This window comes from Chrysemys picta, chromosome 2 (assembly GCF_011386835.1).
Source record: "Chrysemys picta bellii isolate R12L10 chromosome 2, ASM1138683v2, whole genome shotgun sequence".
Lineage (NCBI taxonomy): Eukaryota > Metazoa > Chordata > Testudines > Emydidae > Chrysemys > Chrysemys picta.
Genome location: NC_088792.1, coordinates 286,352,133 through 286,375,850, shown reverse-complemented (window position 1 = coordinate 286,375,850; position 23,718 = coordinate 286,352,133). Strand labels below are relative to the sequence as shown.

General features: G+C 46.7%; 1 protein-coding gene across 2 annotated transcripts in view; it reads left to right on the top strand.

Annotated features, from left to right (window-relative positions):
* The window catches only part of ZC3H3 (zinc finger CCCH-type containing 3), a 337,281-nt gene that overhangs the window by 229,600 nt on the left and 83,963 nt on the right, over positions 1 to 23,718 (top strand). For both annotated transcript variants that reach the window (XM_005291097.5, XM_042860930.2), the window contains 3 exons: positions 2,358 to 2,513; positions 8,694 to 8,763; positions 21,797 to 21,928. In XM_005291097.5, the coding sequence (XP_005291154.2) occupies positions 2,358 to 2,513; positions 8,694 to 8,763; positions 21,797 to 21,928 (358 nt within the window). The remainder of the gene's footprint in view (positions 1 to 2,357; positions 2,514 to 8,693; positions 8,764 to 21,796; positions 21,929 to 23,718) is intronic.

The window sequence follows — 23,718 nt, the reverse complement described above, 5'->3', positions numbered from 1 at the left end:
AGAAGGCGAGTGATGCACCAGTAGTTTTCAGCACTCTGTTGGATAGTCCATCAGGTGTCTGACTGTTAGGTATATGCTGCGTAAGAGAGATTATCCTCTGAAAAATTACTCTGGAAAAAGGCATTGTGGGATTCCTTACTTGTGTCTTGATGAGTCCGGAATACATTTCCTCAGTGTGAAAATTAAAGAGTGGCTTTTTAGTCTGCCTAAAAAGCTTCCCTGGGATCGGAGAGTCAAGCTGGGTTCTTTTCTTGATTGTGCGTCACTACTATGAAAAAAAAATCTGCCATCAGAATTTAGCCAACAATAGAATCCAGCTCACCAACTGCGCTGTGACTGGGCAGGTCTCATTGGAAGAAAATGAAACAGTCACTTATTTAGGTCAGGAAATTCAGCAGCTCTGGCTAGATACACATTATGGAGATCTAGTGAGCAAGAAGGAGCTGTTTTTAAATAATCCCTTTCCGACCAGAGTCTCACTAAAGAATTCTCTCTTTTTGGAGGCTCCTAAAGCCAAACCGTCACTTGCCTTCCTTGGCGAACAGTGCAACAAATCTACAACTGCTAGTCTGCCTTGACACATGTTTTTCCAAGACGCGTTTTGAGGACAGCCATTTGCAGCTGAAAAGTTGACGACTCCTCTTCTGCTGCAACAGGGAGCGGGTGGGGGTGGGGGGCAGTTTAACTTCAGAGAACACTAGACAGCAAGTAAATATTGACTAAAAATGTATTTTCCCCAAGTAGTCTCCTTATGTCAATGCTGATCCTGGGGGATATCAGTGTTATCAGCGTAGTACATACTCTGGCACCCAGTGGGACTGGGAAGTCAAGACTTGGGAGGGATATGGTTATCCCTGATCGCTGAAGAAGCAACACATGCAAAATGGGAAGAGAATTGGAGGAGCTGAGTTTTGTGTGCACCCATCAGAAGTATTGTGCCCTCTAAAAGCTTTCTTCAGCTCTTTTCTTCCACGTAATTAGCTGCACGCAGAGGAATCAAACATCAGCCCTCTCACTCTATTTTACCAGAGACAGATCTCGATGCATCCCCTGGACCTACTGATCTCCTGGAACATGGGAACTCTATAGTCACCGGGTAACTACAGTAAAGCTGTGTTATCCGGCACTTTACCAACCATAAAGCTCTAGAAATCAGCATTTCTGATATCTCCATTAAAAGTCCGGTTGGCTCAGACCCGGCATTCTCCCTCACTGGCTCCGCGTGGCTCCCCGGAAGCAGCGACATGTCCCTGCTGCTCCTAGGTGGAGTAACAGTCATGGGGGCTCCGTGCGCTGCCCCTATCCCGCCCTGAGCGCTGGCTCCACAGCTCCCATTGGCCGGGAACCACAGCCAGTGGGAGCTGCAGGGGCAGTGCCTGCGGGTGGAGACAGCGTGCAGAGCCATCTGGCTGTGCCTCCGCCTAGGAGCAGCAGGGACATGTCGCAGCTTGTGAGGAGCTGCCCGAGGTGAGCACTGCCCAGATCCGGCACCCCGAGCCCCTTCCCGCTCCACAATCCCCTGCCTCGAGACCAAACCCCGCACCCAAACTCCCTCCCTCCACTGGTAAATATAACTCTTAGTTAACTGGAATTTTTGACTAACTGGCACCCCCCATTCTCCCAACATGCCGGATAACAAAGCTTTTCCGGTACATGGATATTTCTGTCTCCTCAGCTGGAAGTTTATCACGGGCTTCAACTGTCACAAAATGTGGGCTAAGCAACCTTTGAAATACTTGGTAGTTTCCTCTGGTATCTGCAGGTAGTGGGTATTTGATATTTGGTGTTACCGTGTGCTCCTACAAGGAACATGTAGGTCCCAATTCATTGAGGCCCTTAAATACATGCCTACTTTTAAGCACATGAGAACTTGGTGGAACATCTCTCATGCTTAAAGTTAGGCATGTGCTGAAATGCCCTCTAAATCGGGACCTTAATTATTATTCACATGCTGTGTGTTGTATACGCACAGACCAAGACTAGCTGTGATCTGTGCTATGTAGTGTTTGTAAAAATATGTTGTAGTTCTTCAGAGCTGCAGTCAACTCTTCCCCTATCCCAGATGCATCCTGCAACATAGACTTCATAGTGCAATTTTTTAGAAATACTGGGTAAAATTTTCAAAGCACCTAAGTGACTTAGGAACCTGAAGCGCATTGAAATTCAATGAGACTGGGGCTCCTACGTGTTTAAATCACTTTTGAAAGTTGGATTGGGCTTCTGAGTCACATAGGTGCTTTTGAAACATTTACCCTAGACTCTTGTGTTTGATGGAAAGAAAACTTCCCACTATGTTGTAAGGATGCTACCTTGAAGTTAGGAATGTTATCTAAATATCTCTTTCTTCCTCCATTTAGCCGAGCTGTTCAGCGGAGTTTAGCCATCATTCGTCAGGCCAAGCAGAAGAAAGTGAAGAAGGAGTATTGTATGTACTACAACCGCTTTGGCAAATGTAACCGTGGGGAGAGCTGTCCCTACATCCATGATCCGGAAAAAGTAGCTGTCTGCACCAGGTGGGCACATGAACACGTAACTTTCCTCGTCACAAGCGCATACTTGTGCTTCATCTCAATCTGGTTGGACACAGAACTCACCTGCAGACTGTCCTTGCCTCTGTCACACATTTTAGTGAAACAGACCAAACAGTAGCAATACTTTGAACTAGCATAGCATTTTACATCTTCAAAGTGCGTGTCATGCCAGTAAAACATTATTTGAACCGGGGCGCGTGTGAGTGAGAGAGAGGGAGAGAGATTTGCTTTACTAAATGTAATGATGGCCTTAAATCCGGAGATTGCTTTTCATCCCAAAGGATGCCAGAACAGTCTTTGGTAAGTTTTTAACAGGAACCACAAACACACAGATTTCTGAGAATCATAGCAACGTTGGGTTGGAAGGGACCTCAAGAAGTCATCAAGTCCAGCCCCCTGTGCTGAGGCAGGACCAAGTAAACTTAGACCATCCCGGACAGGTGCTTGTCCAACCTGTTCTTAAAAACCTCCAGTGATGGTGATTCCACAACCTCCCATGGAAGCCAGCCCCAGAGCTTAATTATCCTTATAGTTAGAAAGTTTTTCCTAATATCTAACTTAAATCTCCCTTGCTGCAGATTAAACCGATTACTTCTTGTTCTACCTTCAGTGGACATGGAGAGCAACTGATCACCTTCCTTTTTATAACAGTACTTAACATATTTGACGACTGTTATCAGGACCCTGCCTCAGTCTTCTTTGTTCAAAATGAAACGTGCTCAGGTTTTTAACTTTTCCTCCTTAGGTCAGGTTTTCTAAACTTTTTTTTCATTCTTGTTGCTCTCCTCTGGATTCTCTCTGATTTGTGCACATCTTTCTTGAAGTGTGTTTTCCAGAACTGGACACAGTACTCCTGCTGAAGCCTCACCAGGGCAAAGTAGAGCAGGACAATTACCATCCACACTGACATGCCTGGTTTAAACACACATTAGTAATAATTCCAGCATATATCCATAAGTCTTGATACACACCAAGTACATACACCACACAGGAATATCATAGAATCAGAGTTGGAAGGGACCTCAGGAAGTCACCTAGTCCAATCCCCTGCTCAAAGCAGGACCAATCCCCAACTAAATCATCCCAGCCAGGGCTTTGTCAAGCCTGACCTTAAAAACCTCTAAGGAAGGAGATTCCACCACCTCCCTAGGTAACGCATTCCAGTGCTTCACCACCCTCCTAATGAAATAGTGTTTCCTAATATCCAACCTAAACCACCCCCACTGCAACTTGAGACCATTACTCCTTGTTCTGTCATCTGGTACCACTGAGAACAGTCTAAATCCTTCCTCTTTGGAACCCCCTTTCAGGTAGTTGAAAGCAGCTATCAAATCCCCCCTCATTCTTCTCTTCTGCAGACTAAATAATTCCAGTTTCCTCAGCCTCTCCTCATAAGTCATGTGCTCCAGCCCCTTAATCATTTTTGTTGCTCTCCGCTGGACTCTTTCCAATTTTTCCACATCCTTATAATGTGGGGCCCAAAACTGGACACAGTACTCCAGATGAGGCCTCACTAATGCCGAATAGAGGGGAATGATCACATCCCTCGATCTACTGGCAATGCCCCTACTTATACAGCCCAAAATGCCGTTAACAGTGTGCCCTTGCTGCCAAGAAGGCTGACTCATATCCAGCTTCTCGTCCACTGTAACCCCAGGTCCTTTTCTGCAGAACTGCTGCCTAGCCACTCGGTCCCTAGTCTGTAACAGTGCATGAGATTCTTCTGTCCTAAGTGCAGGACTCTGCACTTGTCCTTGTTGAACCTCATCAGATTTCTTTTGGCCCAATCCTCTAATTTGTCTAGGTCCCACTGTATCCTATCCCTATCCTCCAGCATATCTACCACTCCTCCCAGTTTAGTGTCATCTGCAAACTTGCTGAGAATGCAGTCCATGCCATCCTCCAGATCATTAATGAAGATATTGAACAAAACCGGCCCCAGGACCGACCTTTGGGGCACTCCGCTTGATTCTGGCTGCCAACTAGACATGGAGCCATTGATTACTACCCGTTGAGCCCAATGATCTAGCCAGCTTTCTATCCACCTTATAGTCCATTCATCCAATCCATACTACTTTAACTTGCTGGCAAGTATACTGTGGGAGACCGTATCAATGGTTAATCAATATTAATGGTCGGTGACATATTAGTTTTCAAATGATGCCTCACATGGCATATTTTGTACAAAGATTATTACCATAATGTGTAGGATGTGAATACGGGGGTGCATAGAGTCACAATCCCCCAGAATGGTACTACCTTTTCCACAACTGCTTCACATTGCTGACTCGCATTCCATTTGTGATCCGATATAACCCCCAGGTCTATTTCATTAGTACCAGTGCCTAGCCAGTTATTCCCCATTTTGTAATTGTGTATTTGATTTTTCCTTCCTAAGTGCAAAGTACTTTGCACTTGTCTTTAGTTAATTTCATCTGGTTGATTTCAAACCACTTTTATAATTTGTCATGGTTGTTTTGAATTCTAACCCTATACTCCAAAGTGTTTGAAACCTCTCCCAGATTGATGTCATCCACACATTTTATAAGTGTACTCTCCACTCCATTATCCAAGTCATTAGAGAAAAATATTGAATAATATCAGACCCAGGACAAACCCCTGCAGGACCCCACTAGATATTACCCTCCCCAACCCCCCACCCCCAGTTTGACATTGAGCCATTGATAACTACTCTTTGAGTACAGTCTTTCAACGAGTTGTGCACCCACCTTTTGTAATTTCATCTAGATCATATTTCCATAATAATGAAGTTGTTTTCCTATGGCAAAACATCAAAGGTAGTAACTCGTGTAGCCTGTCTAAGAATCAGCATTAATGTTAAATCAACATGTACGCTGGCTAGCATGAAGTTCTACATCCCTTAAAATTAATAGTAAAGCTTAGCACTTACTGACAAGCACTGATTCTTCTCACCTCTATGAGGCCAAATATTGTCTCTGTTTGGTGGCTGGGGAAAGTGGGGCAGAGAGTAAATGGTTTACGCAAGGCCACAGCGGGGAGTAGTTCCAGAAGGGTAAGTTCTTTCACCAATCCTGTTCAACATGTCCATGCCACCGCTAGGCGAACTGGGCAGGTGACACAGACGTCAGAGCAGTGTGGGGTTTTAACTGCAGGACTTGTTAGCCTGCACTTTACAAAAGTCTATCCTCTTCTTCCTCCCTTCCCTTGTTTATTCTATACGAATGGCTTTAAGAAGATCGATTATAAAACACCTCTCCTGGGGAGCGTATCTAGAATTCAGTAAAGGAGGAAGAGCTTCTGGTTTGACATGTAACAGGCGTGAGCTTCTCTGCCTCTCAGGTTAGGTTTTCCCTTTGATGGAGCATGTGAAGACGTGAGATATTTGGACTCTGTTGCAACCACATTCCTCCTTTCAGCCCAGTCTGTTTTCCTGGAACTGAGATGTTGCGCACGCAAACACATTTCCTAGCACCCCTCACTGTGGGCTAGGCCCTCTGAACAAACCACTACGTGACTCTGAGTCTTGAGGGGGAAGTTTTGAAAATGCCTCTGAGATGGGAAAGAGACTGTGCTGCAGTCGGACATTGTTTTATAGCTAATCCCAGGTAACAAACAGTTAAAGTTGCTTCAGGACCCATCCACTGGCCCAGGCCTTTCAGAACAGGGGAATGCCAAGCTAAGGGAAAAGTTCCCGGCATTCCAGGCCACCTGGACATCTCTGTCAGTGATCCACATGCAGACATCACTTCTGCTTCCAACTCTGACCTCCCCTGCTCATCACACAGCACCAACAGACCTCGTTGCAGCTGTGTGCTCACACATCCAAAGCTGCTACAGGTTTCTGCTGCTAAGGTTAGAGTGAAGGTTTGGCGTTAGTGGTTTGCTTTCTGTCACACAGTGGTTGTGTTGACTCCAGCCTTGCTTATTGTCCTACACGCTCCACCGAAAAAACCGATTTTACAAATGACTGATTAGACAAGTAACATATTGCAGACTGGCGTTCCCCATGCCTCCTCCTGGGGCCCAATCCTGTGACATTATTAAGGCACTCAGCGCCTTGCAGGATTGAGCCCTACGATTCTGGGTGCCAGCAAATGAGCCATGTGGCGTTAGATGCTGGGGTAGCAGGTCTGAAATAAAGACATGAAACATTTTTTTAAACCAGGGGTCTGTGGTGCACCTATTTTATATTCCACTTCCCACCTATGCCAGTACAGACGCTCCCTGACTTACGCCATCGTTCCGTTCCCGAAAGCCTTGCGTAACCCGAATTTGACGTAAGTCGGAAATGTATATTGTGCAAGTATAAAAAACAAACAATGACAACAAAAAAATTGCATTTACCTTAATCCTATTGTTACCCTGACACGCTTAAGGCTGCATTTTGGTGGTGGATGACAATGGGTTTAATTGGTAGATGAGGAAGGAGAGGAGGAGACGGGCATGATTTGAATGAAATGATAGGGTGAAATAACAGAAATACAGTATCACTGAAATAACATGAGACTGAGAGGCTGTGAGAGCGCAAAGCCTTCCCTTGTAGGAGATGCTACCGCTGTATTCCTCCGCACACCGCACTACAGTTACTGTGCCTTCCCGTACACTAGGCAATATTTTCCACAACTCAAAAATTTTATTTATGCCTTATGGAACTTTTTGCATAAGGTCGAATTTGCGTATGTCGGGTCTTGTGTAACCCGGGGAGTGTCTGTACTGTGCTTGTTGAACATTTAAGCCATGGTCCGGGCAGCCTCTTCCCCAGGGTTAGTCTGACTTCATGTAAAACCTCCAGTAAATCCATTATTTTTTCCTCCAAAGACAGGCGGCAGTCTCCAGTAGCATATGGCAGATTATTTAAACTGTGTAATTTTGAACGCTGCTGCACACTGTGATGTTCCTCTCCAGAGGATGCCGTCTCCTTACATATCCTTTTGTAGCAACATGCCAGGAGTGGAGAGTAATAGCCAATGGATGCAGGGGATCAGACCTGTGTGGATCTGACTTACCACTGACCTGAGGAGTCATTCTCTGTGGCAACACTTGTGGAGCTTGTCATGCCAATAAAACCTCGTTGAACTGAACTGAATTGTGTGTGTCGGTTGCAATCTGGAAAGTTCGGTGGGATGTTACAGGTTGAGATGCTGTGTAGACGGGAAGGGATATTACTTTATTACAGAGAAGCACTGAAGACTGTTCCCAGCTCATCTTACTTGCCCTATTGTTGTAAAACGTTTGAAAAATGAACAATTTTGCTAGCATCATTTCTTACCCAACTGTTAATGTTATGATATTATTCTTTTAAAAAGTCATCTTAAATCATTTCTCCTTTAAGAAAATGCCTCTTCAAATCCCCACTCCTGCTGCTAGAAATCATTTGGATCACATCCATAAACTTACACCGTGCTTTACCGAGATGAAGGCATGCTCCCTGCTGCAATAAATGTCGTTTCAGTCATAGTGTCACAACAGTGCTCTGTAACTCTGAGGGTGCATCGCATCTGGAGACTGTATTTGGAGGATTCCAGTAACTGACAGAGTTGGGTCTGAATGTGTCTATCTGAATTTAAAAATCCGCTATCGCTGTGGTATCTAAATACTGATTCATCGGAAGACTCTGGCTCTAAATGCCTACACATATTTTAGGGGCTTGTTTTCAGAATCATGAGCTCTGATCTTCATCCGAGTTCATATCTGATCCCCCCTCTCACCCCCCTCCCCGTCTTTGAATCCAGACCTTAAACACCCCTGACAGGGGGACCAGGCCTTCCTTTGTTTCTGTTCAGTACCGGGCAAAATGACGCCCCAGTGTGACTGGATCCTTTGGGCACTGCCAAGGTATAAATAATCCTCCTGATAACCGCAGGGTTTCAAACACTCTATCTGTAGTCTGTACCTCCTGTCCCTCTGGTTACTGATCTGTAACTTAGTTGTCTAGAAATCTTTCGTGAGCCATCACTTGCTCTTTTAGGGGGAAAGATAAGTACCAGTTTAATGTGTGAAATGGGCTTTAATAGGAAATGTATGGAGCAGTTATGTAATGTTCACTTGAACTGTGCCTCAGGCTAATACGAGTATGAAATGGTGAGTCCGGGGATAGTCTCTGTTTAAAATAGCGTGTTTCTGTGAACTGTTTGTAATACTCCGGATCTGTCTCTAAACCCCTTTCCGGTTCTTTGGCAGATTTCTCCGTGGCACATGCAAGAAGACTGATGGGACATGTTCATTTTCACACAAAGTTTCTAAAGATAAGGTCTGTATGGTTTTCTAATGAGCACATTCCAGCTTTATGAGAGAGTTGACCTAAGGAAGCAACACTTCTGCTGGTTGTAGGGAAGTCTATGCTATAGAGTGTTTCAAATTGAGTTCATTTGCAGTTTGCTTGCCAAGCTGTTCAGGCTCATTACGGGGTCCCAGCTTATAATGAGAGAAGAGTGTGCCTCTTAAACCAACTTGGTGAATCAGTATATTAGTGCATTAAGCAGCGAATTTGAGACTAGAGCACCTGCGGCTGTTTGCAGTGCTGGTAACGTGTCTGGTTAAGGGGTATTTAAGCTCTTGAGATCAGAACGCAAGCACACGGAGTCGGAGCATTTGCCATCTCTTTAAGACTCTGCTTCATTCTAAATCACTCCACAGCTGGGGTCAGACCGAGAGAATGTTGGAACGTACTGTAGCTTGGAGACATAAATTAACTTTTTTAAAGAAAAGCTAGACAATGAAACTGTCTGGCAGAATGATTTTTAATTTCATCATTTTCACTCTGCTTGGAAGTGTTCGGAGCTCTTTCGTTTTATTACACGGACTAAGGTTGAGAGATAATTAGATTTTCTTTTAGCGATTATTGGCTGATAATTTAGCAGGTTAATCTTCATTCGCTGGATAGGACTTCAAATTGGAAGTAACTTCTGAGGTCCCAATCCAGCAAAGCCCGTACGCACATGCCTAAATGAAACCCTGGGACTTAAGAATGTGCCTAACTTACATGCTTGGGTTCTTTGCTGAGGCGTGATGGACTTTGCCCCTGTTAAGCACACACTTAAGTGGTTTGCTGAGTCAGGGCCTGTATGAATGAGAGAGAAGTTCTCAAGCCCTTGACAGAGAGTCAGAACAAAAACAAGAGGTGCTAATGTCCAAGCCAGAAGGGTTTATTCCCCTAGGAACCCATGGTCCCACAGCAGCAGGGATCATGGTATCAGAAGCAGTTCAGTTTTCATGTTCCGCTCTAGTGGTGGAGGTGCAAGAGGCTGGGGTGTGAAAGGGAAAAGATCCCTCCCCAAAAGTCCAAAACACTATGCCTCCCCCCTCCGTCATGTCACTCAGTAATTGTTCCAGCCCCACTGTGTATAATTCTGGCATGTAGTTTGCCTAAAGCAACTTTAGTGCAACTTTAACTACAGGAATCAAAGCACCAGAGAGCTGTCAGATCAGGAAGCATTGTTTTTGTTGCTTGTCCCACAGATCATCCAAAGCTACCATCATAACTCACCCTGGAGATGCCACCTTCTGGTCTCTCCTTTGTCCATTCCCTGTTGGTTGAATGTCTCTCTGTTCCATTCATAGTCCATCATGCCATTTATGTAATCACAATGTATTACATAGAGCTTTAACTAACCCAGCGATACCGCCAGAGGATTTAACCATCAGCCCCTCATGTCTAACCAGTGTTCGAAACAGAACCATTTTCAACAGCTCTCATCTCTGGGTGCAGTTTACTTGTTTCTCTTTCTCTCTGGCTGTGGTTGATGGGTAGCTCCGAAGTTATCCTGAAGGCCATCTGACTCGTATTCTGAATTATTCGCCCAAGTGCCATGTGGGGCTTTTTGTGCACACAGCACTTGTAGAGCAGTCATTTCATCATCAGTATGTAAAACTGTGTACGGTCTAGAGCAGGGGCGGGCAAACTTTTTGGCCTGAGGGCCACATCGGGGTTCCGAAACTGTATGGAGGGCCCAGTAGGGAAGGCTGTGCCTCCCCAAACAGCCTTGCCCCTGCCCCCTCCCACTTCCCGCCCCCTGACTGCCCCCCTCAGAACCTCTGACCCATCCAACCCCTGCCCTCCTTGTCCCCAGACCGCCCCCTCCCGGGACCCCCTGCCCCATCCAACCCCCTGCTCCCTGTCTCCTGACTGCCCCGACCCCTATCCACATCCCTACCCTCGACATGCCCCCCGGGACTCCCATGTCTATTCAATCCCCCTGTTCCCAATCCCCCTGTTCCCCATCCCCTGACCACCACCACCAGAATCTCCACCCCATCCAACCGCCCCATTCTCCCTGTCCCCTGACTGCCCCCCAGGGCCCCTGCCCCTTATCCAACCCCCTTCTCCCCGTCCCCTTATCATGCCACTCAGAGCACCAGGGCTGGCAGCTGCGCTGCCCGGCCGGAGCCAGCCACGCCACCACATAGTCTAAAGCACCGGAGCAGGCTGGTGGCTCTTCAGCCATGCTGCCCGGCGGGAGCTCGCAGCCCCGCCGCCCAGAGCACTGGTGGCACAACAAGCTGAGGCTGTGGGGGAGGGCGGACAGCAAGGGAGGGGCCAGGGGCTAGCCTCCCCGGCCAGGAGCTCAAGGGCTGGGCAGGAGGGTCCGGCCCGCGGGCCACAGTTTGCCCATCTCTGGTCTAGAGAGTGCAGATCAGGAACTTCTGTCCTCCCTGTCTCAGAACACAAGATCAAGGAGAGATTTGATGACTTCCAAAGGTGGGGAATTCAGAAATGATAAAAAGTGATTTTTTTTATACAGTGTGTAACTGGACTGTGGAAGTCGTTGTTGAGACCAAGAACTTAGCAAGATTCAGAAAGGGATTGGATGCGTATGTGGAGATCAATAATATCCGTTGTTACAGTTAAAGCTAACAACCGTTTTGGAAGGAAATTACACTTCATGCTTCAGAGCCTGACCCAATCTCCAACTATTCGAGATCAGAAAGAGCCCGAATGTGAGGGGCCGTTTATCCCACATTTGCTATTGCGGGTTCCTGACAGCTTCATTTGAAGTATCTGGTGCTGATGGCTATGAGACCGGACAGTGGACTAGAGGGACCTGGGGTTGATCCAGTCAGGCAGTGTATTAGCACTAGTGTATGGAGTAGAACTATCCAGATCTGTAGTCATGCTTGTGTGGGTGTCTATATCCTGCAGTGCTTAGAGGCATGTTGTGAAGGCATTTCTCGTATCTAATCACACCTAAAATCTCTGCTACATTGTAAACCTGAAGCTGTAACATTTCCTTAGCATTTTCCCCCGTCTACTACATGCCCGCCCTGACCGAGCGCTTGTCTCTGGGCTCTCGGGAACGCTGGGACAGTGAGGGTTAAAACAAGCAGCCGCCTTATTCTTTTTTTTTAAAGTGACTGTTGCACGTGTTTCAGTGGAGTCCTGTGAACACCCCAGGCAGCATTACTGAACGTGTCCAACCTCAGAGAAACCCCTTAGAGTGAAATGGCTGGAAATGATCAGCTAGAGCTACCCCGTTCCCTCCACCCAATCTTAACGGTGCCCCTAAAATAACAGCTTGACCTTTTGCTGCCTGTTTGCACTTATTAAAGGGCAAGGGTGAGAATCTCCCATTCCTAGAGTAGATAGCATAGAACCATGCCATGCAGTCCCTCACCTCCAGTCTGTGTGCCTCTCATCCGCAGCCCACTTCACCATCCCTGCCTCCCCCTCTGTCCTGCTCACTCACCCCCAATCCATGCCTTCAGTCAGGAGCAGGCCAGATTTTATTTCTAAACACAGGTTAAAATTATTGGACCTTTCTGGGTGGAGATGTGAAAATAGCTCGGGACAATGCCGCACGGGCTATAGGCCGCGGGAATGGGATGTGGGTGACACGGGAAAAGAGAGCAAATACTGCATGGTCACTTTAAGGTGCACACAATCCTGTGCAGGGCATTTTCGCTATCCTGGCCTACTGAGACTCGGGACCTGGGGCTGTCTGCAGCCCAGCCCAAACTCCCCTCCCCAAGCAAGCATAAAGCTTAAGCTGTGTCAGCTGGGAAAGTCAACATTTCTTACCTTACCCAGTCTCTTCCTCCTGGCTTCCTGACCACTTCCTCACCTTTCCCAGCACCCCTCTGTTTCCTCTAGAGGCCTGCCTTAGCCATCCCTGTTCCAGACAGCACTGGAGCACAGGCTTATTCTCTCTGACTCCAGGGAAGGGACTGTGTCCTGTGTTCGTACAGCTCCCAGCACGACGGGCCCTGATCCTGAGTGGGGCCACCACAATCTAAAGCATAATAATGATGCTTAAAGTTAAGAACGTACCTAAGTGCTGTCCTGAATGATGACGCTTTTCTGATTCAGGGCCTTAATATGCCCCTGGCCAAAGTCCTGTCCCTGTGTGTCATGCAGGGTATCACAAGCAGTTTTTATTACATACATTTGGGATTTCACACCCCTCCCCGAGTGCTGGACAGCTGGCATTTTTTGATTTAGAGATAAATAGTATTCAGGTGTTAGAGAGCAGAATGACTTCAAAGGGAGTTTGTGTGAGGAAAGGTGGCAAGATCATTCCCACAAAACAGTGCCCTGATAGAAGAACAGGATTGTAGGCTTCTGTTGGACTCTGTCCACCTGTAGGTTTCCTTTACCGGGGATAGTTTTGTCAGCAAAGCCGTCTCTCCACCCAGAAGCAGTAACTGTCATAGCAGTGAGCCTTGGACATAGAAGAGCATGCAGGGTTTCCTGTACATCTGAAAAACCAATATTGTAAGTGCATTTCCCAAAATGTCCATTGTGCTCCCAAAGGGGGAAAGTGACTGTCCCCAGCATTAGTCTCCCTTAAACGGTTCAAAGGTCCCCGGTTGCCATCTTGTAGTCAGTGTGGGCTGGAAGAGAAACAGCCTTCTTTGCTGAGTGCAGAGCCCATTCACTGTGATTTATGGCTGCAGGGAGCAGGCTCCCCAAAGCAAGAGGCGACTCCGGCATTCACTTCTGTAGCTTCCTGTTAACCTGTGTGATTACTAGCAAAGGTGATGTTAGCCTCATTTATCACACACAAATCCAAAGAGAGAGACAGGTGAATTCATTCAGCAAAGGAAGGAAAGTGGTTTTCTGCTGCTTGGAATTTGCCAGGCAGGACAAATTCCACTTGCTCTTCAAATGAGCAGTTTTGGGTGGTTATTTATTGTTTTAACTATTCGAGCTGAGCTTTTGTGACTTTCTCTTGGCATTAGGAAGCAACAGAGGGTCCTGTGGCACCTTTGAGACTAACAGAAGTATTGGGAGCATAAGCTTTCGTGGGTAAGAACCTCACTTCTTCAGATGCAAGTGAGGTTCTTACCCACGAAAGCTTATGCTCCCAATACTTCTGTTAGTCTCAAAGGTGCCACAGGACCCTCTGTTGCTTTTTACAGATTCAGACTAACACGGCTACCCCTCTGATACTTGTCTCTTGGCATTGTTAACTTCAAAGCAGAGTGTGGGTGAAGAGGTACCAGTCTCCATCCATATCAGATCTGGGGCTGATCACTGGGCAGATTCTTGTAGAGTAAATTGCCAGGAAATCAGTGCAAATCATCCTAAATTGTAGGGTAATAAGATTCTTTTCCCCTCGCTGCCCCCGCCCCCATCAGTCCACCCCTAAATATCTGTGCTCTGAACATACACAACACTTGCTGGTACCCTCTGCTTGGTAAGCTTCATAGTCCTATCGTGCTTTAGCCAGCGGTTCCAGCGTTTACAGCTGTCCGTCTTGCCCTCTCCTGCGGGGATGGTGGTCCTCCCGCACCCTTACAGAAATGTACAGTGCCTCAGACAGTGCCTACGTCCATTTTGCACCTTCACGTGTTAAAGCCTCACCTCCTCCCCGTTGCGCCACATAGTTTGCGGCTGTTACTGGTAGTGATCCAGAAATCACTAACCCACCACTCTCAGCCACTGATGCTCCCAAATGCACCTTTCCCACCAGCTCACATGGGAGCAGTACGTCTCCTGTGATGGTTCCCCTTAGCACGAGTGAGTGTAAAAAGAGCACAAGGATGAGGGCAGTTAATGTGGTTTACTGTAACTCAGGCTTGTCAATGCTCCAAAATATCTGTCATTAATATTGCTACGCAGGAGCGTGCGTACGTAGAGGGAGCATGCCCAGGCATTGTCTGGGCACAGTAGGTTTTTCTAACATGCCCAGTACTCTGGTGTTTGAGCACATGGATTTTATAGCTCGTTAGAGCTCTATGTGCGTAAAGCTCACGTAGCTTTGCAGGAAAACAGGCTCACAAATCCAGGCTGCTTCCGCCCTTGAAAATCCCCCAGTTTGGCAAGGTGAGCGGAGCATTCCTTTGCCTGCTGACGTCTCCGTGGCAGCTCTAGGTCAGCGTGATCGGTGGATGCTGCGGCGCGTTGTAAGGAAGCGCCCGTTGGTCCTTTGCTGCAGCTGACGGGCTAGTCAGTGGAAAAGTTACTGCAGCTGTGGAAGCCCCTAGTGGAACGTGCACATGGGCACGATATTCTCGGGACAATGGAGCGGTTGCTCTGCTTGTAGCCTTTATGTGGGAGAAGCTGTTCTGTTGAAAGCACCTTAGTGCATTGTTGGTTGGTTACTAGATAATAAGCAGTCTAATGGCTGTGAATGGTGCATGGGATTTTGCAGCCGGTCCCTTTATTTTACTCTGATTTACCTTTTGTTTTTCTGAGTGGGAGCGAGACGCTCAGGGCCCCACCAGAATAGCCCTGCTCATTTTCACATGTGAGCCGTTGTTCCGTATTGGTCTGAGGTAACATGAAATCTCCTTGGGGGCCTTACCCAGCGGTGGAAGAATGGACTAGTGGTTAGGCCATGGGGCTGGGATTCAGGATACCTGGGTTCCGTTTGTGGCTCTGGCACAGACTTCCTATGTGACCTGGGGCAAATCACTTCATCTGCTTTGTGCCTCTGTTCCCCATCTGTAAAAGGGGGACGACCTTCTGTACCACACAGGGGTGTAGCAAAAGTTGCTCCGTTAATTATTGTGAGATGCTCTGATAATACGGCCGTGGAAGTTCCTAGATAGGTAATTAGACCCTCTCTTCTGACACGTCGTGTGGTGCACAGTGACAGGCCTCTACAGAACAAATAACCAGGACCATTTTTATTAACCTTCTGCTCAAAATTTGTCCAGCCCTTTGTGCCTCATGGTGGGCAGGTGTGATGCTTCAGGGACATCCAGGGCTGGGAGGCACCTCACTACCGCCTGCCCTGGGCACGAGGAAGCCTTGTCTGTGCTTGCCTGTCAGGTGTCAACTCCCCAGCTCCACTAGCCATGGGCAATACAAGCACTCCCCTCTAGGCCTTACCAGCCCTGCTCTCTCTCTCTCTACCGGTTAGCAATTGGCACACTCCAACCCCTGAGCGCTCCGAGCATCTCCCTGGAGCATCCAGCCCCTGGTGTGCTAGACGCTCACAGCGTTCACAGATTCGCTGCTTCGAAAGAAACAGTGCACCCCAGCTCACCAGTTCCGCCTCAGATCACCACTCCGCTTAACATGCAGCACTTAGATATGTTTGTGACTGGTTGGACCCCCAGTCTGGGATGCCACCTGATGGACTGGGGTTTCACTGAGCCTGCCTGCTCCACTAGCTTGGGCTCCCTCTCCTTGGTTTGCTGAATCAGGCTCTCCGGCCTCTGGCAGCGCACGCACTGACTGACTGACTGACTGCAGGCAGCTCTCTATGAGAAGACTCAGCTAGGAAATCGCCCAGCACTCAAGTGCAGCTCCCCTCTGGAAAGTACCCAAAATAATAATGTCCTGCGCTGTAGAGAAATCTATACAACGTAAGCTCATAAATTTGCCCCCTCCCTCAATATGGAGGAAGATATGCACAACTTCTTGCCCCTCCCCCCCCCCCCCCCCCCCCCCCCCCCCCCCAGTTATAAATTGCACAACTGGGTTTTATAATAAACAAAGCCAGGCCTTGATGCCTTGATCTCAAGAACATAATGTTCATGATAGATATTGTGACGTTGTGCAGTCTATATGGTTTTATAAAAACTTGATAATAAGTCAATATAATGTAACTGAGATAGTTTTAGAGAAAATACGGTAATAAGTGAATGTAAGTAACTGGGATATGCCTCATGCAAAAGGTCTCTTGTAAGGTATCATTACAAAGCTTATAATCTACTGAGTGTGATCATCTGATTTGTATAAATGTACCACTCTTGTATCTAAAACTAGAAATATAAAATGTAACTCTGAGGGCCTATTGTAATTGTGTAAAGTGTGGACCATTAATGATGGTTTGGAATCTTGATGACTCCCATTGTCTGCAGATGGCTGTATTTACCTGTGAGTCTTCCTGTATATGTGTGTGCTGGCAAGTGAGTAATGAAGTCTTGCAGTGACATGTGATCATGTCACCTGAACTGGAATCCATCTTTAACCTGGTGCTTTTCCAGTGAGGTGGGGGTGGAAACCCAGAGAGACAAAGAGTTCCCGCCTTATGCAAAAGACATATAAAGGGGGGAAGAGAACAGAGAAGAGAGAAGCCATCATGAAGAATCCCTTCGCTACCACCTGAGCTGCAACAAGAGCTGTACCAGGGGAAAGAATTGTGCCCAGGCCTGGAAGGTGTCCAGTCTGAGAAAAAACTTACTGAAGCATCTCTGAGGGTGAGATTATCTGTATTCAGTTTGATTAGGCATAGATTTGCGCATTTTATTTTATTTTGCTTGGTGACTTACTTTGTTCTGTCTGTTACTACTTTGAACCACTTAAATCCTACTGTCTGTATTTAATAAAATCACTTTTTATTTAGTAATTAACTCAGAGTATGTATTAATACTTGGGGGAGCAAACAACTGTGCATATCTCTCTATCAGTGTTATAGAGGGCGAACAATTTATGAGTTTGCCCTGCATAAGCTTTATACAGGGTAAAACAGATTTATTTGGGTTTAGACCCCATTGGGAGTTGAGCATCTGAGTGCTAAAGACAAGCGCACTTCTGTACGCTGTTTTCAGGTAACTTGCAGCTTTGGGACAGGAGATTCAGACCCTGGATCTGTGTCTGGAGCCAGACGGGAGTGTCTGGCTCAGCAAGACAGGGTGCTGGAGTCCTGAGCTGGCAGGGAAAACAGGAGCAGGGGTAGTCTTTGCACATCTGTTGGCAGCTCCCAAGGGGGTTTCTGTGATCCAACCCGTCACAGATATTAACTACAAAAGGCAGATTTTAAGTGCCTATAAGGGATAGCAGACAGAACAAAGCAGATTACTAAGCAAATAAAACAAAACATGCATACTAAGCTTAAGATCCTAGAGACTGGTTTCAGGAAGTAATTTCTCACCCTAAATGTTGCTTTTGAGCAGGATGCAGAAATTCGTGAAGGTTAGCTACCCTGCTTGCAGCTTAAATCTTCAGACACCGTATTCACAGACCAGATCCCTTCTCCAGCCTGGACTCAACTCTCCCCCCCTTTTAGTGGAAAATCGCTAGAAGTCCAAGATGGTGATTAGTACCAGGTGACACGACCACCTGACCTTGTAGTGTCAAAGCAATGTACCAGCTTCTCAGGAAGGAGAAATATTAGTATCTTCAAAGTCTTATGGTTTCTTCCTTAATAGCCCATCAAGGCTGATGCCTGTTGTCTGGTGGGTGTTTCCCAAGTGTACACACAGTTGTAATTGTTACATAGTCAATATTCCTACCTTTAAATACAGAAATGATGCATGCATACAAACTGGATAATCACATTCAGTAAATCATAACCTTTCCAGTGATATCTCACATGACCCATCTTGCACAAAACATATCTTAGTTATGCCATATTCATATCATAACACTCTTTCCATGAATATTATGGAGTGTAACGTCACAATGTTTATGGTGAAAACAGGTATACGTTTATTTAGCAAAGCACAGAGATTCAAGTGATACCAAGGAGATGTACTGGAAACAAATGGCTACATATGAAATAAAATCATAACACACATTCTATAAGCTAGACTTAGTTAACTAGCTACTCTCATGTCTTATAGAATAGTGCTCACCCTAAGTCCTTGCAGCCTTTTACAGCCAGGCTTGGTATGGATCCTTCTATGAGACAGACACACGGACAGCTTACCTCCTAGGTGAAGGACCCAGTGTGTTCCTTTGCGTTCCAAGATATACAAGTCCCATCCTTTGTCTTCATTTGTAAACAGGGCACTTCCCTCCCCCACTGTTTTGTTTCTTCCTATAGATTTTCTCTTCTAGATTTCACAACTTTTTGACTGGCACCTGGCTCAGTATGCAAATAGGTCTCCACTGGGAGGCAGATAATACACATATGATCGGACAGGGAGATCAGTGTCTGGCATCTCCTGCCGGAAAGGAACCTGTCTGAGATATGTCACCTCCTGGTGACGGGCCTTGACTCCATGATCTTAAGAACATAATTTTCATGATAGATACATAACTTTAGAAATCATATCCGTATGTACGTTTTGTAATGAGTATAATGGGCTACTGGCTCTCGGTAGAGACCTTTCGTGCCACTCTTTGGTGAACTAATATGTAAATATCCCTGTAAAACCCTCCGTGCCGTCTGCCTGTTGGCACCAATTGGTCCCTGGGTTATAGCAGATTCTTCTCCCTGGTCATAAGCTATACTCCCTCTAGCCTAGATCACGTGGCAGGCACGACATGGGGCTGTCCAAAGCAGAGATTAGGACGAGTTTGGTATTTTGCTGTCCTGGTAAGGGGAGAATCCTAGAAATGTAGGGCTGGAAGGGACCTCCAGAGGTCCATCCCCTGCGTTGAGGCACCTAGTCCATCCCCGGTGTTGAGGCAGGATTAAGTAGACCTTGAGGGAGATCAGTTTCATTTGCACTGGTACCCTGCGTACAGTCTGAAAAGCAAAGCTGCTGTTACCGTATCAATGGCAGAGAAAGCGAGGCAGGTATTGACAGGAGGGCAGGTAAAGGTGCGGGATGACGGTTCAGCCGCAGCCCCTTTGAGGAGCAGGCATCCAGAACAAAGCCAGCTTGGCCAAGAGTGGATCTGAAATTGCTGTTGGGTTGTGGGGTGGGGCTGTGTGGAGAAGCAGGCCCTGCCTCTTCCTGATGATTTAGGGAGAACAGTAAGTGTGAATGAATGGGTTTGCGAATGAAGGTTAGCGAGAGGCTAGGACTTGGGCAGAGGCATGCTGCTGTTACAACAGCTTTTCCCCTTGAGGAACTTGAAAAGAATCAGCATTTTTCTCCCTAATAGAGCTTCAAAACTCTGTTGTGAGCAATTTGGAAATTCACGTTGAGTTTCGGGTTCATTAGCTGCCAGCTCCAAAGCATGTACATATTCAAAGCTGTCTAATATGGAGGCCCCGCACCAGTGCCTTGAATTAATGTTATTGTTATTTGCGTGGACGTAGTGGGGTGCAAACAAGGTTAATTGAAATGAGAATGTGGCTTCCTCTTGATAATGGTTCAGGCTTGACAGCTAGGAGGAGTTTATTTTTGTATAAGAGCCGGTTTTATTATCCCTTTTTATTAGAGCTAATTTGGGTTCTATATCAAAAACTACATTAAAGGAATCATTTACGGTCACCACCACCACCAACAAAAAAGACAACCCTAGAGCCTTGTCCTTTATGTTAATGTCTGCAGTTAAAAGACAATTAAAAATAAACTCTTCCCTTTTGTTTTCTTTCCTTTCTGCTTCCCCCACCCCCGCCCCTCTCTGTGTGTCTCACTCAAGTGAGCCCATTTAGTGAAAACCCTAATCTGTCCTTCAGGGAAATGGACTTTTCCATAGAACATCAGCTGCAGTTATTGCAGAATTGTAAATATTGGGTTGGGGATATTTGAACCTGCAGGAATAAGATGATAGCCGTGAACTGGGGGCTTGATATGCTGCCGTGCAGTAAGTAAATTTTGAATTTAGGTGAGCAGTGTGTGTCTGTGGGGCGGGGGGGATCAGGAATGAAGAGCAAAGCACAGAGAGGAGGACAAATGGACCAGAACAGCAGCTTCGGAAACTGCACATTGCCATCTGCGAATAGGGGATCGGCACAGATCCAAAGGGCTACATTCTCTTATGGGCTAACGTACAGATTTGTAACTGGCTAGTCAATTTTGGAAGTTGAATGCAGTAGCCGCTGACTGAAAAATCTGAAATATCACAGCAGGCTGGTAATTTGTTTTTAATGATAACAGCTGTGTGAAGGGAAAGTTTGTGGTTTGAGGCATGACCATAAGGATCCTTGATTTCTCACTGTTTCACTTTGCTTGTAGTATCGCAAAACGACTGTAAAGAATGACTTCCGGAATGTGCATTCTGTTGAGAGCTGCCTGCAGATCTGAGGCACCGGTTGTCTGACACACTTGTATGTCACTGCAGAATGAGAAAGCCCTGGGGAAAGAATCAGACCGGTCCTTTTCCTTTCAGTGTTCCCCATGGCATTCTGCTCCATGGTCGCCTTTTAAAGTAAAGAAACATACACTATAGTGTGTATCCTCTTCCTTTTCTAGCCAAGACAAAGACTTCCCGTGGCCTAGGTCACCACAGGTCACACACCTAGGGAAAACGGTTCTGAAATCTGGGTTTGAAGCGAGACAGTTGCTGGTGAAAGAAAAATTTAAAATGTGTTAGTGATTCTCAACCTTCTCCATCCCGGGACCCCTTGATGGGGCCCTTTCCCTTCTAGCCCACCCCCTCCTTCCTGATTAGCAACGGGAAAGATCAAGGTGAGACGCCTCTGTTTCAACCCTCGGGGGGTCATGACCCTTGGGTTGAGAACCTCTGTTTTAGGACCAAGCTGTCTGAGATTCCTGAAGTTCCATCTCCAGGGAACGCCGGACTCAGTGTTCCCTGAAAATGAAGTGTAAGCCCCGGACAGCGAGACTTCTGCTTAAAAACATTGCAAGAATTTGGAGAGCAGCAACCTGCTTCTCTCCAATTCAAGGTTACTCGGGAGCGTTGGCCGCTTTATGGTGGCAAAGGAAGTTCAATCTGACACGGAGCTTGTGCCCGTAAGGCCCCGCCAGTAACGTTTGAGTTATTAGCGACTCCCCCATCACTTCACGGTGTTGTGAAGGGGCACTTTTCACCACGATTGCAATTTCATTAATTCCACCCCATTCGGAGCTAGCCTGAAGGATGCTAAAGCAGTGTGTGTGCCCCCTGCGTGTGTACACTGGCACCATGTAATGTCAGAGAGCTCTGTTGCAAGAGACCGATAGAGGATCTAAAAATACCCCCGGGATCAGTGGCTGGCAAAAGGCAGATCTTAATTTTATGCATGTCATGGTTTTATTTCAGTTCTGGGTGTTGGAACGGCTCCTAATCTACGCGGGAGGGGTAACCGTTTGATCGTCTTCTACCCTTGCAGATGCCAGTGTGCTTATACTTCCTGAAAGGAATCTGCAACAACAGCGACTGCCCCTACAGCCACGTCTACGTGTCCAGGAAAGCTGAAGTGTGCCAGGATTTCCTCAAAGGCTACTGCCCCCTGGGCGAAAAGGTAAAGAGGTGACTGGCTCTCGGTGCGTCTTTCTCGGTTTCAGTTGACTGCTGTGATTGCTAGGCGGTGCTGAGTCCCTGCAGGAGGGAAGGTAGGTGTATTGGTAACCCACAAGCTGTTTTTCATGCTGGTTATGACACCGAGGGGAGTAGTAGAGCTGAAAGCTGTGGAACACCTGGACATGATGAACAGCAGCCCTGTGCATTTCCAAAGGTTTATGGGCAACAGGGCTGTTTCCTCACACAGAGAGAAAAGAAGCAAAGGGGCTGCAGTATGGTGCCATCAGCGTATTCTCCTATCAGAGCCACCAGGGTGGAATTCTTCAGAGGTTCTGCAAAACTTCCAACACTTAGTGCTGTTTGTTGTCGGTTGTATAGTATTACCGTTGCACCTAAAGGCCCAGCTGAGATCGGTGTCACGCTGTGCAAGGTGCTGTATGTATAGTAAGAGACAGTCCCTGCCCTGAAGAGCTGACAATCTAAGTAGATAACACAGACAAGGGGTGGGAAAAGGGAGGTTTTATTCCTTCCCTGTGACAGAGAGAGAACCTCTATGCCTAGGGCACACACAGGAGGTCTGTGGCAGAGGTGAGACCTGAAGCCCTGTCTCTTTGAGGCCACCCTTCCTCGTTGAAAACTCAGTGTTGTGAAACATCATAGGACTTGGGAAATTTAACTTGCATTTCTAGCCATCTGTCTGCCAGTTTTGTCCTGGTGGCCATAACCATCCTGTCCGGATGCCTCCTATGTTAATCAGATTGACATAGTGAGGTCCCTAGTGGGCTTCATAGATATCTAGAGTGGATGTGCAAAGCTGTCCCCAAGCTCCTGACACTTCAGCTGATGACCCTATGCATAGGAAGAGCAGCAGCATAAAGGAACATGGTCATCCTGGAGAGAGACATGGAGAAGTCTCAGAAACGTCCGTCTAAAAAGGAGTGATTTGGGCAGCATGCAATAGAAATAAAAGTTGAGCTTGGTCTGACATCTTTCCACTCTGAGACCTTCCACGGTCTCTCTCTGATGCTTAAGGAGTATGCTACCCAGAGGTCCAAAGTCTGCTTAATTTCTCAGTTACTTAGAGCCTGCATCGCCTCTGTTCCCCACATGCTGTTCTTGGCAAGGCTGCGAAGATTCACTTGGTAAAGCCAGAGCTTAGCAGAAATGCCTCTCCCTCCACCTCCCAAAACCTGCTCAAAGGGCTGGACTGGAGACGGTGTGAGTCACTGAGATGCCCCGTCTGGTCTACAGGGAACCCTGTGCTCGCAGGAATGCACGGGAGAGCTCTGTTCTTCAGATTCTGTGCCTGCATAGCTCCTCTTCACCCAAATTGTGCTGTTGGTTAGACTAGTCACCAGGAACTTTGTCTGCTTCACAGCTTTATAGAGCTTTCTTTTCTGTGCGGCCGTTACATGGGTTGGTTGAACTAAGTGAAAAAGGCAGCCAATATTTCCCTTTCCCCACTGTGCCAAGACACATGGCTTTACATACTACTACGTAGTTCTGTTCATTCTACTGCTGCTTTGGCTAAAAGCTGCAGTGATTTTCAATGGGGTCTTTGCAATTACATGGCTCAGTTACACAAATAACTTTTTAAAAGGCATCTTACCTTGGCCTCCACTTTGTGCTAGCAAATAACCGAGTCCAATTTCGCAGGTGCTTATGAAGCGACACTGTATTTACTGTGTTAATTGCAGGCACAGATGCGGACACGAATACTTTTAACTTATGTTATTTGCAAATGAATTTGCACCTGCAAAATTTACCAGCAGCTATTTACAGATGCAAAAA